General features: G+C 53.4%; 6 protein-coding genes across 8 annotated transcripts; 3 read left to right on the top strand and 3 right to left on the bottom strand.

The window, feature by feature from the left end:
• TrAtP1_003742 (uncharacterized protein) lies at nt 1-1,336 on the top strand. The gene is made up of 2 exons (XM_014088132.2): nt 1-530; nt 597-1,336. Exons 1-2 carry the CDS (start codon nt 252-254, stop codon nt 1,110-1,112), a joined length of 795 nt encoding a protein of 264 aa, XP_013943607.1. The 5' UTR covers nt 1-251; the 3' UTR covers nt 1,113-1,336.
• Nucleotides 1,329-2,484, bottom strand: TrAtP1_003741 (uncharacterized protein; the record flags this gene model as incomplete). Its single annotated transcript, XM_066112016.1, has 1 exon — nt 1,329-2,484. Exon 1 carries the CDS (start codon nt 2,388-2,390, stop codon nt 1,329-1,331), a length of 1,062 nt encoding a protein of 353 aa, XP_065968098.1. The 5' UTR covers nt 2,391-2,484.
• Nucleotides 2,485-2,580: 96 nt separating this feature from the next.
• Nucleotides 2,581-5,064, top strand: TrAtP1_003740 (uncharacterized protein). The gene is made up of 4 exons (XM_014087415.2): nt 2,581-3,206; nt 3,300-3,435; nt 3,509-4,496; nt 4,554-5,064. The coding sequence occupies exons 1-4, from the start codon at nt 2,863-2,865 to the stop codon at nt 4,733-4,735; spliced, it is 1,650 nt and encodes a 549-aa protein (XP_013942890.2). The 5' UTR covers nt 2,581-2,862; the 3' UTR covers nt 4,736-5,064.
• TrAtP1_003739 (uncharacterized protein) lies at nt 5,065-7,580 on the bottom strand. 3 transcript variants are annotated; one of them, XM_066112014.1, is made up of 8 exons: nt 7,498-7,580; nt 7,176-7,366; nt 6,739-7,063; nt 6,567-6,668; nt 6,462-6,510; nt 6,349-6,404; nt 5,744-6,284; nt 5,065-5,681 (listed from the first exon to the last, which is right to left on the bottom strand). In XM_066112014.1, exons 1-8 carry the CDS (start codon nt 7,535-7,537, stop codon nt 5,213-5,215), a joined length of 1,773 nt encoding a protein of 590 aa, XP_065968096.1. In that variant the 5' UTR covers nt 7,538-7,580; the 3' UTR covers nt 5,065-5,212. The 3 variants fall into 3 exon arrangements, with proteins under 3 accessions (XP_065968096.1, XP_013943605.2, XP_065968097.1); XM_014088130.2 differs by having other exon boundaries at nt 7,176-7,580; XM_066112015.1 differs by having other exon boundaries at nt 6,739-7,580.
• Nucleotides 7,581-8,435: 855 nt separating this feature from the next.
• Nucleotides 8,436-10,121, top strand: TrAtP1_003738 (uncharacterized protein; the record flags this gene model as incomplete). The annotated part of the gene is made up of 1 exon (XM_014088129.2): nt 8,436-10,121. The coding sequence occupies one exon, from the start codon at nt 8,436-8,438 to the stop codon at nt 10,119-10,121; it is 1,686 nt and encodes a 561-aa protein (XP_013943604.2).
• Nucleotides 10,122-10,515: 394 nt separating this feature from the next.
• TrAtP1_003737 (uncharacterized protein) lies at nt 10,516-12,691 on the bottom strand (the record flags this gene model as incomplete). Its single annotated transcript, XM_014088128.2, has 2 exons — nt 10,516-11,871; nt 11,942-12,691. 2 exons carry the CDS (start codon nt 12,689-12,691, stop codon nt 10,516-10,518), a joined length of 2,106 nt encoding a protein of 701 aa, XP_013943603.1.
• Between the last annotated feature and the right edge of the window lie 695 nt (nt 12,692-13,386).

Below are 13,386 nucleotides of genomic sequence, written 5' to 3'. Positions count from 1 at the left end.
CGCAAGACCGCCGTCCGTTACGTAGGGCCCAGCCAGCTTCATCCATCCTTCTTCCAGAAACAAGGGCCTGTATTCGCCGTTCGTTGTTTACAAGCGCTAGAATCGCATCGCATCGCATCGCATCGTATTACTTCTCGTTTGCGTCTCTCTTTACGCAGCACATCTATCGACCCGCACGGACATCAGCCTCCCCATTCCGCCTTTGCGCTCGTTTCTTTGCGCTCTGCCCTTCCTTTCAAGTCACAACGACAATGGCGTATGATCGACTCTCCAGTCTCGAGGCCGGCCAAAGCGGTGCCGGCTACACCGACGACCCTGCGTTCCAAGACCTCCAATACGAGCTGAAAAACAAACTACAGTCGCTGCTGAGCAATAACCGCAAACTCGCCAACGATGTCAACGTCCTGGGGACGAAGAAAGATACCCCTCGCCTGCGGGAGCGGGTTCACAACACAATGGAAAAGTCTCGGGAAATCTGCAAGGATATTGGCGATGGAGTGAAGAAATTACAGACGTGGGATGATTTAACTGTACGCCTACAAATATCCTGTTTCCTTGCGATGCGATCCGGAGCATGAGCTGACTCACATTGCTAGAAACAACAAAAATACGAACAGACAAAGGTCTCGAGCGATTTCCAGACTGCGCTCCAAGAGTTCCAGAGCTTGCAAAGAAGGGCGCTGGAAAAGGAGCGCGCATCCGTAACTGCAGCTCGCGAAGCGCAGGCATCCGAAATTACCGGCGACGGGGGTGAGGAACAGCTGCAGCTGCAACAACAACAGCAGGTTTCGCAACTAGCCCCGCAAGATGAGGTGGATTTCCAAGAAGCTTTAATCATCGAGCGAGAAGAGGAGATTCGAAACATCGAGCAGGGCGTCGGCGACTTGAACGTGCTATTCAAGCAGGTGGCACAGATTGTTACCGAGCAGGGCCAGCAGCTCATTACAATCTCCGACAACGTGGAGAATGTTCATGAAAGCACCCGCGGCGCCGACGTAGAGACTCGCCAAGCAGCTCGATACCAAAAGGCCGCTCGCAACAAGGGCTGTTGTTTGCTGCTAATCCTGGCCGTCATTTTGACCATCGTTATTCTAGCGATTGTTGTTGGCTAAACTTGATTTGCGCAAACGATACACCGAACCAGAGCAACTTTTTTTTCTTGCTATACGGAGTTCTTTATTTCGTTTCTCTCTTTTGAATGGAGTTTATAGTACGGTTATACTCTGCCCTAGCACCACTATTAAAAGATGTATATAGTACTGAGGTAGGATTCGGATCACTTGGCATTTGTGGACTTTTTTTCTTTAGCGCGTTGAATCAAATTCTATTCATCTATTCGCATCTGGTTGTTGTTTGGAATCTACTGTCCCTCGTAGATATGGTAATGCTGCCAGTGGCTTCTGAGTGGGTTTTGATAGTTTCTGCGTCTCCTTTGGAAGCCATCTTCCTAGGATGGCCTCGTTGAGGTCGTTGAGAGCAAACGTGGATGCCCAGTATAAGAAGATTGCGCTTGGCAGGTCGGCAAAGAGGATGGGAAAGAGGGGGACTAAGAGAAGCGTCCGGCCTACTGCCGTTCGAATTCTCATAATAGGGGTTTGTGGCATCTGGGATGGATTGACGCTTAGCAAAGCCTTCAGCTGGTCCTTTGGTAGCCTGCCCCATGACGTCCGCGCAAGCAGTGCCGAGCAGATGACGGGAAGCGCATAGTAAGGGTCCATGGCTGTGAGATTTGTGAACCAGAGGCAACCACCGTCCACCAAGGATTCGTCAAGATAGCGGCGAGATAGCTCCAGGGCTGATGAAACGGCCTGGATATCCACAAGTCCGAACGAATGGCTAAGCCATCCCGTGGGGGCGCCACAGAGCCGTCGTAGAGCTTCTGATACGATGATAAAGGGCGCCATGCTCAGGAAGGGAGCAAATGACTTCCATCTCTGCACGCCCCAGCTCTTATATATCCTTGACCGAGATCTCTCCGTCAGGCCAGACACTCGCAATCTCCATAGCCGCTCTGCATCCTCGCCCTGGCCGTGCTTCACCGTCATGGCATGTCGCGAGCTCCAGGCCGTAACCAGCGGAGTCAATCTGTTTCTGGTGACAACGAGGCGCCGTGTGTAGTACTGAATCGGGAGTCGAAACGAGAAGTTGACGCCCACGGCTACGAGGGGGATGGAAATGTACCAGGGCAGTCCGGCGTGGTGGATAAAGGTGATGTTGTCAGCTGTCCATAAGACGGCATCTCCCACGGCGCTGAGATGAAAGCTGCGCCGTCCTGGGACAGAGCTGGGATGACTTCGCGATGTGTTATAGGCCGTTTGGATAAGACGAGATGGCGATGCCCTGCTACCGGGCACCGTAAAGCCCCTGGCTGATCTGCTGAAGGACGCCATGACCAATCATAGCTTGGGAGCTCCGAACGAGGCAGATCGACACGCTGGTGCAATTGCTCCAAACCAGCACAAGGCTCGATTTGGCGAGTGAGTGAGCATCGTCATGAGAACAAGAGCCGCTTGAATGTGACGGAGTCCCGTGAGTGGGGCCTTGGCAAATTCAGCGCCCGAGCCACATCGCTCCATAGCTGGCGCCACAGGGTCGCTCAGTGCCTGTAGTGGCTACGTAGCGCTGAGCTGTCCAGACGTAGCAAGTCATACAGGCAGGCTCCCCCACATGCTTTCTTCACCTCTCTCAACACTGGCGATGCCACCAGCTGTTCCATCCTGGCATGTGGCATTGCGGGCATTTAAATAACCTAGCACGCAGTATTTTCGAACCGAATTCCCAGCCAGACAGAAGACACCAAAGACACGAGAAAAAAGAACCCTTATAGCAGACGGTGCCGATTCGAAGTGGGCGGATACTTGCATGGCGGACAAATGCTCGGCAGAGGCGGCGACATGCAGCCAGCCGTCCTCTTTCTGGGGGCTTAATTCCTCCTCGATGGCTCTTTTCGCCACGATCCTCGTTACTTCGCCGTTGTTTTTACTCCTCGTTGTTCCTTTCATCGGCTCGGGGATTGGATGGCTGCTGCGGAGGAAGACGGATGGCCGACGCATACATCTGATCAACTTGATGGAGGAAGAGCACAGGAAATACTTGCATCAACACCAGGGCTCTGACAGCACGACTCCCGATAAACTGGACGCCAATGGTGAACTTCAGGCCACCCAAGACTGGCAGGGCGTTGTTGGTTTCTTCCACCCCTTCTGGTATGAATTCTCTCTCCGGGCGGCCGTTCACCCCTCCCACTTGCTGTCGTCCCTTGATAATACCCCCGTTGCATTCCATTAACATCACGTCAGCAATGCTGGAGGTGGCGGAGAGCGTGTTTTATGGGCTGCCATCCGGGCGACGCAGGATCGATGGCCAAGAGCCAAGTGCTTTGTGTATACTGGAGACCACGATGTTCCTAAAGATGCAATCATTGCGAGAGTCAAGGTGAGAACGAGCCTCAGCAACCGACTCCCCGACAAACCGCAAAGAAGCAGTTTCTGATTCAACTGATGTATAGAACCGATTCAATATCCAACTGCACGCTCCGACGGTCCAATTCCTCTACCTCTCCAAGAGAAACTGGGTTCTGGCCTCGAGATGGCCCGTCTTTACGCTTTTGGGACAGTCTCTGGGCTCAATAGTCCTGGCCTGGGATGCCTTTTCGCTGATGGTACCCGACATCTTTATTGATACCATGGGCTACGCATTTGCACTTAGCCTTTCAAAGTTCCTGTTCCGAAGTGTGCCCACCGGCGCCTATGTGCATTATCCGACGATTTCTACCGATATGCTGGAGTCTCTGGACCCCACGTCTTCCCTGGGCTCTCAAGGAGTCAATGCTGGCAAAGGCACCGGAGCCAGAGGAGCTGTGAAGAAGATATACTGGCGACTTTTTGCGGCACTGTACTCTTGGGTTGGGTCCTCCATCGATGTTGTCATGACAAATTCCACGTGGACTCAAGCCCATGTGAAGAGCCTATGGGGCCCATACCGTCTCGAAAAGGACCGGGAACATCCCATCGCAGTTGTCTATCCTCCCGTGGCCGTCAGCGAATTCGAACACGAGGTCGAAGTGTCCGCGGCGAGCGAAAAGCAACGAGAGCCGGTCCTCATCTACATTGCGCAGTTCCGCCCTGAAAAGAACCACCCGCTTATTATCCAATCCTTTGCTGATTTCGTCAAGACAAAGACACCCGCCGCAGAAAAGGCACAGCTGGTTCTCATTGGAAGCGTCCGAGATGATTCAGATTCCAAAAGGGTGTATAGGCTGCGTCTGATGGTGAACGAGCTGGGAATCAAGGACCATGTACAGTTTCACATCAATGCGTCTTGGTCAGAAATTCTCGAGTGGTCAAGGAAAGCATCTGTGGGTGTTAACGGTATGTGGAATGAGCATTTCGGAATTGGCGTTGTGGAGTACCAAGCCGCCGGTTTGATATCAGTGGTTCACGACAGTGGCGGTCCCAAGCTGGACATTGTCACAAAAGTTGACGGCGAGCCAACAGGTAAAGCCCCCTTAATAATGCTCAACACACATAAAACTGACAGGATTCCCCATCTAGGTTTTCATGCGTCGAATGCAGCCGAGTTTGCGGCAGGATACGAAGCAGCACTTTCACTTCCCGACCCTCTTGCCATGCGCCTGCGTGCGAGGAAATCAGCAAAGCGATTTTCCGAGGAGGTATTTGAAGCGCAGTGGCTGTCGCAGATGGGTCGTCTGGTGGCGCTTGGAAAGAGAAAGTAGAAGTAGAAGAATTTTTTTTTTTTTTTTGGCCTGTTGAGTTTCATTGCAGAGATACTAGGAACATAGAACTAGGAGATACCCCCTTTTCGTTTATTGATAGACTGGTTGGCGGAGGGTATATACTAATAGACATTGCTAGGAGGGCGATGCAGCGTCGAGGGCCGTTGAAGAAGAGATAGAGAGAGCGAGACGGAGAGATGCCGGTCAAAGAAAGATAAGTAGAGACTTTTAGCGTACAATTGTATATATAGGATAAAGCGTTGAGCATAAAGACGCTGAAGCAGACATGAAATAACCATTGTTGTATATACCCGTATCCTTCTTTCACACCGGAGAGCGCAGCATGAAACTATAAACAAGAAGAAAGTAATCCCAGCTTTATGCTAATGCTAATGGGTATCACTGCTATGTCTAACTCTAATTCATAAAATATCCATCATAACCCTTCATCTCTAATAAAAATTCCTTTTACTCCAACTACAGGGTATATCCCGCGCTGTTCTTCTGCCTAGGCTCGCTCGCCGCCTCGAACAAACCATCCGTGAACCGCCTCACAGCCTGTACAGAGCTCAGCGTTGGCCGCACCCAGCTCACATTATGGCCTCTCTTCTCCAGCCCCGCGGCTACCTCGTCGTCAAACATTTCCTCGAGCAAAACCTTGTTCGGCATGAGCTGGTCGTGTAGACGAGGTCGCTCTAGAGCTCCCGCCAGAGTGTCATCGTGCTCGTCGAGAATGTGCCACAGGACTTGGGCGGTGGCGGAGATGATGCGGGAGCCGCCGGCAGCGCCGATGACGGCGTAGAGAGTGCCGTTGGGGAAGGCAGCGATGATGGGGGTGATGGAGGAGAGAGGGCGCTTGTTGGGGCGGATGTAGTTTGCGACGGAGGGGGCAAAGCCGAATTCGTTGCTGACGCCGGGAATGGAGAAGTCGTTCATTTCGTTGTTCCTGTGACAGATTTGGGTTAGCTGTGAAGCAGATGACAAGGACTGCAAGAATTGATTTCGTACAAAATGATGCCGGTTTCAGGCTCAACAATCTCGGCTCCGAAAAGGAGGTTAACGGTTGTCGTTAGGGATACGGCCATGCCAGACTTGTCGGCGGCTGCAATGTGCGAAGTGCCATGGTTCTCGGGTACATAAAACTTCTTCGGGTTGTAGTACTTGGCTGCGTGTGTCTGGTTGTCCCAGATTCTCTCATGGATAGCATCAATGTTCTTGGAGTCGAGCATTTCCCTTTCAAAGCCCTCCACATCGTCGTCTACGTATTCTGGGTCGCCGAGGCTGATTCGAGCAGCATAGGCAAAACGCATGGCTTCGGTAAGGCGGTGGCGGGACAGATCTTGATCGGACCAGTCTTGCGCGTTGTAACGCTCCATGATCTTGAGAATCTGGAGACTGACTGTCCCGCCGGCGGGAGCTCCAATGCCGTGGAGCACGAGGCCTCGATATGTGACGTTGTGGACGGGTCGAGAGATGACCTTGTAATTTGCCATGTCCTCCAGGGTCATTGTTCCACCGGTGCTTTGGATGAAGTTAACTATGGTTTTGGCTGGGTATGATACATTAGCAATTTGCAGGCTTCAATGTTGATAGCCAGCCAAGAATAAACTAACCCATTTTCCCAGAATAAAAGACTTCTCCGCCGTGTTCGGAAATCTTTTCAAGAGTACTGCCCAAAGTCATAAGCATGTCATTCTGGAGCTCGAGAGCTGAAGAGAGTGCTTACTCTGCATAGCGTTTCCGCGTCATCCAAGAACCTTCTTTGACCAAGTCACCTGGTGCAACAGATTAGCATATAATTCATTCACGTTTAAAGCATCCTCAGACAAACCATCAGGGGCAAAGTCCGTAGCCCAGTTGGGATCCTTGGTAAGAAAGGTCTCTCCGTCGGCTTTGAAAGTATTGCCCATGTAACGTATGAGATCCTTTGAAACTGCGCTACTAGTCAGATATACGAAAACTCCCAATAAGATTTTCAACTCATATTAACTCAACAGACTTACCTCGGAATCCATTGCGGGCTACGTGAATAGCTCCTTGCATGACCGTCTTCCACGGCAGGACGCCATACTTGGAGTGCATGTACTCAAGGCCTTTGATTTCGCTGGGAACGCCCACCGCGAGTCCGCCGCGAACGCTTGCGCTGACGTTGTTCTTGTACATGTCCTCAAAGGCCGCGGCCGGCGCAGCCTCTCTGAAGTCGATGGCCTCATACTCGCCGTTGGCATCGCGAAGCACGGCAAAGCCTCCGCCGCCAATGCCCGAGTGGTACATGCCAACAACGCCGACGCAAAACGTCGTCCCAACCAAGGCGTCAACGGCATTGCCCTAATACAAAAAACCGAGATGAGTACAAGTTCATGAAATCGTAGATCAAAGTGGATAATGACGCTGATTGTGCTTCGGGTGAGATCTTAGCAGTTTTAGCACACGGACGTACCCCTCGCGCCAGCAAGTCTCTCCCTATGGCGCTGCATTCTCTGCTCTCACTGGCGACGCCACCGACATGGCCCGGCGTGGATTTCTGGAAGACTTCTTGTATGGCAGCCGCATCGATGGGGATGGCTTGCGGGAGAGTGAGAGCCAGGAGCAGCGACCCCAGGAAGCGAGGACCCTGAAGAAACGTTGACTCTATCCACATGTCAACAGGCTGTGAGAGATGCAAGAAATACCACGGTATATCAGAGTAAGGAGACGAGATATGTGATACGGATATTACAGACGATGTTCTAGTGAAGAGAAAAAAGGTTGAGAGGACTCACTCATTTTTGATCGAGACAAATGCCCATGGACGGTCGGCATCGGCGTCGGGACGTCGGCTGGCTCTTGCAATTATTAATGGACCCCCCCCCCCCCCGAGAAGTTGTTACCAAATGGTATTCAGGAGACGGGACAGAACCGCTTCTGCTTGTAGTGCGTTATCTCTGGTGACAGATCTGGGGCCTAGCCTCGGGGCACTTGTTCAGCTCATCCGAGTTAGATCCGCGACTGCAGCCAGGAAGGGTTCAGATACGAGCAGATAAGAGGAAGAGAGAGGGGACAGGGAGATGATATGCAGTACTTGTATGTACGTACTATCCTGTGTAACAAGATACAATCCCAGGCCCCTGCATCTTCTGGGGAGATTGCTATAAGTAGCAACACATTCAACAGATGTTCAAAACCGCAATTTGATGCCCGCCGCAGCATCACCTCAGCCAGACCCCGAAGCACGAACACACGACACGCTCCACACCAGGCCATGTGGATGCCCCTCGGCCAGCTCCGCTTCGGCCAGTCAGCTGGATCAAGGACGCCAGTCCCAGCAGCCGGACTCTGCGTTTTTGCCTGCCAACCAGCCCTCGTGACGGACAGCGAGTTGTGTCTTAGTGCCAGGACCCCATTTTCAGTGACAAAACAAAAATGGAAATCGGAGAGTCCGCCCCGGTCGCTAAACCGTGCTGGAGCCAATCGCGGCCACGGCGCATGTTCCTGTCGCGCAGCCAATCAGCGCCGGCCAATAGGTAACATTGAGCATACAATCTCTCGATAAGATAAGACATTTTTTCTTATTCCATGGTGGACGCAAACTACCTATGAAGACTCAATATAAGGTGAGAGTGTGAATTATTCAGCGACGAGAGATCATAGCCCTAGACCATCGGAGCATCTTTTGCTACATCTACTTTCTTCAAACTTGCTACGGACTGCTGCGTCGTCTATGAGAGCGCTGATACGGCCCTCGTCGTATCTCAGCATCACCACTCCATTCCTTCAGCCCCATCGACTGAGACCTCAGCCCTTCCATCTCCTCCGTCCATTGGCACACATGGCGACCGCCCAGACCTCTCCGGCTGCTTCAGCCCCCGTGGCTGCCCCAGCTGCAGCTCCCCAGACAAGCAGCAATGGCGCCAATGGCAACAGACCCAAGCGGCCCAACCCCAGCGGCAGCAATCGCAGCTGGAAGCAGAAGAAGACCAAGCGAGAGAAGAACATCACCGAAGGGTCCTCCGAAGAAGTCCTGCGGTACGACATCGAGGCGCTCCTAGAATCTCGCAGATCCGAGACCGACACACCAGCAGAGGGTGCTGAGACCGCCGAGGCGCAGCAAGACCTGCCCGCTGAGGGATCCGAGACCGACGTCGAGGTCCTCGAGCTCTCGTCCACCGGCGACGGCCTCGCCATGAAGCCCGGCTCTAACCAGGTCTACGTCGTGCCCTTCACCGTGCCCGGCGACGTCGCCCGAGTCAAAGTCTTCCGCCACCTGCGCCGCGAGAACCAGACCGTCGCCGACTTCGTCTCCATCGTGAAGCCCTCCCCGCTGCGCGACGACGCCCGCATCCAGTGCAAGTACTTTGCCACCTGCGGCGGCTGCCAGTTCCAGATGCTCGACTACGCCGAGCAGCTCCGCCGCAAGAGGCGCATCGTCGACAAGGCCTTCCGCAACTTTGCCAACCTGCCCGCCGAGCTGGTTCCCGCCATCCTCGACACCATCGGCAGCCCCCTGCAGTACGGCTACCGCACCAAGCTGACGCCGCACTTTGACGGCCCGCCGGGCTTCCACAGCAGGAGGAACAAGGGCGGCCCCAAGCCCAAGTTTGCGAGCTGCCCGGACATTGGCTTCATGCGCAAGGGCCAGCGCAAAGTCATGGACATTGAAGACTGCCCCATTGGCACCGACGTCGTCAGGCAGGGCATGAAGCGCGAGCGAGAGAGGATGCAAAACGAGTTTGGAGACTACCAGCGAGGCGCCACCATTCTGCTCCGCGAAAATACACAGCGTTATCCCACCGATGCCTCGGATGACGCTGCTGCTCCCCCCAAGCAGCAAGACCTCGCCCCCTACACCGTCCGCAACGACAGCGAGTTCGGCATCGACATCAAAACCTGCGAGACTGACTCCAAGGCCACCACCCACGAATACATCCGCAACCACCACTTCACCAACCCCGCCGGCTCCTTCTTCCAGAACAACAACTCCATCCTGCCCGTCTTCACAGACTACGTCAAGGAGCACGTCCTCCCCCCTTCTTCCCCCTCATCCATCAAGTACCTCATCGACGCCTACTCCGGCTCGGGCCTCTTCACAATCACCCTAGCCTCCGTCTTCCAGCACTCCACGGGCATCGACATCGCCGCCGACTCCATCGCCTCCGCGCGCCACAACGCCCAGCTCAACGGCCTCGGCGAGGACCGCTGCAAGTTCATCGCCGCCGACGCCGGCGAGCTCTTCAAGAACGTCTCCTACGACGCCGACGAGACGACTGTCATCCTGGACCCCCCCGCGCAAAGGCTGCGACGCCGATTTCCTGGCTCAGCTGAGGCGCTTTGGACCCAAGAGGGTTGTCTATGTGAGCTGCAATGTGCATACCCAGGCTCGCGACGTGGGGGTCCTGGTGAGGGGTGAGGGAGAGGGTAAGAGATATGAGATTGAGAGCCTGAGAGGGTTTGATTTCTTCCCTCAGACGGGGCATGTTGAGGGAGTTGCTGTTCTAAACAGGGTGGAAAGCTGAAATGGAGAAAAGGGGGCGGGAAGCATTTTATAGATTTAATGATACTAGACTTCGCCTTTGGCAATGATAAAGCTACTCCTGTGATGCAATTTTGTTCATTGAATACGTAAAACAATCATGAATGCATATATATGCCTTGAGAGATACATAACAAAAAGGGATCCGCCATAATTTTTGATGCCAAAGTTTTTGCTCGCAGTAGGGTCACTAAAAAGCAAGCGTTCAGATATGATTTCAATCAACAAAGGAGAAAACAATATGAGACAAGATGTGTCCTCGTTCGTCTTCTTACTCCTGTCCCAAAAGTGCCTTTAGCGTTTGCACAGTAATCTCCAGAACCTCTGGCCTCCTAGTAAGCTTCAGAGAGTCCTTCAGTGCCTCCACGCCGCCCTCCTTGGTGACCTTTTCTCGCGCGAGTTTGCAGACCTCGGCATCTCCCGCAACCATGTTGTAGAGAGTAACTACTCCTCGATGCCTCAAACCCTCGTCCGCATCCGTACACATGCCCAGGATCACTTCGATGCCCTTTTCTCGCTGCAGCACTAGCTTCGCAACGCTCTCGTAACCTGTCAAGGAAGCCAAGGCTCCGCCCGCTGCGCTGCGGGTACCTTCATCTTCGGCGTCGGCCAGGGCCAACATTATGTGGATTCGATTCTTAGCTTGAGGGTTGCCATCTGCGTACAGGGCTATACCCTCAGGAGCTTGCATTAGATTGCAGACTAGTTCGACAGCAGCTTTGGAGACGAGGTTGTTGGAAGAGAGCATCTGCTCTTCGATCTGAGTCCAGGCATTGCTTATGATGGCGCGAGGGATTCCTTCATCTTCCATCGAAGCTAGGTTAGTCAGGGCCATGAGTCCCTCAAACGTTGGGAGCAAGTCTCGTCTCTCGGCTGCAGGATCTGGTGGGAGGATTGAGGCCAGAGGTCGAATAGCGGCACTGGCCGGGACCGATCGATTTCCTCCAAAGACGAGATTGGGATTTGTGCTAATGAGGATCTGTGCGAGGGCATGGGCGGCCATCCGACGACCTGTCTCTTCTCTTTCGGGAAAGCTCGTCCATGCAGCTAACAAGAGATTAATAACACCCTGCTGAGCTAATGAACCACGAAATGCCTTGGTCCTGGCGAATGAGTGAATGATGGATATGGTGATGGCCATGGATGCGGGCGATGCGTTCTTGCTGTGTGCAACAAGAACAGGTGTGAGACCAGCTTCAAAGACAACCTTGCACCTCTTGGCAACATGATCATCATCGTCCAAAGTGTCTGGAGCAGCCAGTTTTCCAGCTGCGTCTGCGTACGCCTTGAGCTGAGACATCTTTTTGTCCTCTTCAGAGAGAGCAGGTCGATAGCGAGTCAAGTTGAGAAAAATGCTAAGAAGGCCATATGTCGATGGTGAGCGAGGGGGTGCGTCCTTGAGCATTGCCACAAGCTTCTTGAGTAGTTGGGGATTGTTGACGATTGTTTCCTTAATCTTTGGCTGCAGTGATGAATAGGCCAGGCCCTCTATAGAATGCTGTCTTCCGTGATCCTCGTCGCGCAGAATCATCTTGGTGAACATGCCGGATAAATCTTCAATGCTAGTGACCGCGGCCTCGACTCTAGATTGGTTTGGGTCATTCGTTGATGGGTTCGAGGGTACTACCTTCATTCTGAGTCAGTCAGCCATAATCAGAATGCACATGTAGCTCTTCAAGTAGGTTATGTCTCCTTACCCTTAGCTTGGCCAAAATCACAGCGGCCAAGTGTTGAACTTGCTCAGAATGCCTTCTCATGTTGATGGAGCCACCCTCGCTGTGCACGTTGGGGTCCGCATTCATACTGCGAACCTCCCCGTCCAGGTCCTGGTCAACCACCTCCTCGAGCCACTCCACGCAGTACTTTTGTATGGCCTCTCGGCACGCCGCATTCATACAGGAAGCGTTTAGCATTTCCAAACACGCCGTTTCGACTTTTCGGCTCTTCCACTTTCTCCTCATTAGCGGGCCTAGTGCAACGAGAAACCCTTCGTTTAGGAAGAGCTCGGCGGAGAGATCGGGAACAATGGGGAAGATGGCCGCCGCGACGCAAAAGGCGACAATGTAGTCATCGTACGTGCCTCTCTTGACACGATCGAAGAAGAAGGTAGACAGCTTCTGCTTGCCATTCTCGCCTGCGGCCCTCAGGTATGCGGAGGTGACGAGAGTGGCATGGCCCCGGACAACGTCGGGCTGCCGCATGTCGAGATAGCACAGAATCGTATCTACGCAGTCACCGTCAATGAGAGCGGTGATGGAGTTGTGATCCTTGTTCTTCTCCTGCGCCTCAGCGTCATCGTTGAGCAGTTTGGTCAGCTCATTCAGGTCTTTGCACGTCTCTTCATCTTCCTGGCCGCCTTCCATCAGCCGCGCGAAGATGAGAAGCGTCTGGTCCTCGAGCGAGGCAGCCGGACCGGAATTCTGGAGCGTCTCAGCTACGGCTGCCATCTTGAGCTTGTTTCGGGTTTTGGTTGGAACAGGCTCAGGCTCAAGGCTGCATTTGCAATGTCACAAGCAATGCTATCAATGGTAATGAGCGAGTCGTGAGAGTGATGACGTTTGCTGCTGCTCTATTACGGCTTCTTGCAGGCCTGGCGGTAGGCAAAAGTGTTGAGCAGCAAAAGACTCGATGCGCTGAAGTCGTCTTGTAACGTTGAAGTTATGGCGACGTCACAGGCCAGCTTCCCCAAGACCAGATGAAACAAAAAGAAGCTCTGCAGATCCCACCAGGTGTCTGTCCCACCCTGATAGCAGTAGAAGCTTCGAACCCCACCCCCCACTGCGTCACCAGCGTATTTTAGCGTTGGGTTTCCGCCATCCGGACAGCAGCCAGTGATATCGCCAGAGCCACCACGCTGCCACGTTAAATTCTGGGCATCGTCGCTGGAGCGCCTGGAGTGCTAGGCTGCTAGAGGCGCAGATAGTCGACGCCTTTGCTGGCGCCATCAGCCAATTGACTTTGGATGGAATCCCGTCATGCCGGGTCGAGGCATTATTTGCTTAGCGAGCCTATTATTGCGTAGGTTCTACTAATCGGGAGGCAGAGTAATTCAGCTGGTAGAAGGATACAGACTGATGAATGACAGTCACGTGCTTTGGCGTTTGCTCCCCTCCAAGCCTCTTTTCATCTCGCGATCCCAAGT

The sequence above is a fragment of the Trichoderma atroviride genome, chromosome 2 (assembly GCF_020647795.1).
Source record: "Trichoderma atroviride chromosome 2, complete sequence".
NCBI lineage: Eukaryota > Fungi > Ascomycota > Sordariomycetes > Hypocreales > Hypocreaceae > Trichoderma > Trichoderma atroviride.
Note: the sequence above shows the minus strand (reverse complement) of the source record. Positions and strands in the feature narration are given on the sequence as shown.

What these genes read in the sequence shown, in the direction of transcription:
- TrAtP1_003742 (XM_014088132.2), top strand. Translation starts at nt 252, where the DNA reads ATGGCGTATGATCGACTCTCCAGTCTCGAGGCCGGCCAAAGCGGTGCC. An exon ending in AGACGTGGGATGATTTAACT is followed by an intron (nt 531 to 596) that starts GTACGCCTACAA and finishes TCACATTGCTAG; the next exon opens with AAACAACAAAAATACGAACA.
- TrAtP1_003740 (XM_014087415.2), top strand. Translation starts at nt 2,863, where the DNA reads ATGGCGGACAAATGCTCGGCAGAGGCGGCGACATGCAGCCAGCCGTCC. An exon ending in CAATCATTGCGAGAGTCAAG is followed by an intron (nt 3,436 to 3,508) that starts GTGAGAACGAGC and finishes ACTGATGTATAG; the next exon opens with AACCGATTCAATATCCAACT. An exon ending in AGTTGACGGCGAGCCAACAG is followed by an intron (nt 4,497 to 4,553) that starts GTAAAGCCCCCT and finishes TTCCCCATCTAG; the next exon opens with GTTTTCATGCGTCGAATGCA.
- TrAtP1_003739 (XM_066112014.1), bottom strand. Translation starts at nt 7,537, where the DNA reads ATGCCGACCGTCCATGGGCATTTGTCTCGATCAAAAATGA. An exon ending in TTTGTCTCGATCAAAAATGA is followed by an intron (nt 7,367 to 7,497) that starts GTGAGTCCTCTC and finishes ACATGTGGATAG; the next exon opens with AGTCAACGTTTCTTCAGGGT. An exon ending in ACGCGGAAACGCTATGCAGA is followed by an intron (nt 6,405 to 6,461) that starts GTAAGCACTCTC and finishes GACTTTGGGCAG; the next exon opens with TACTCTTGAAAAGATTTCCG.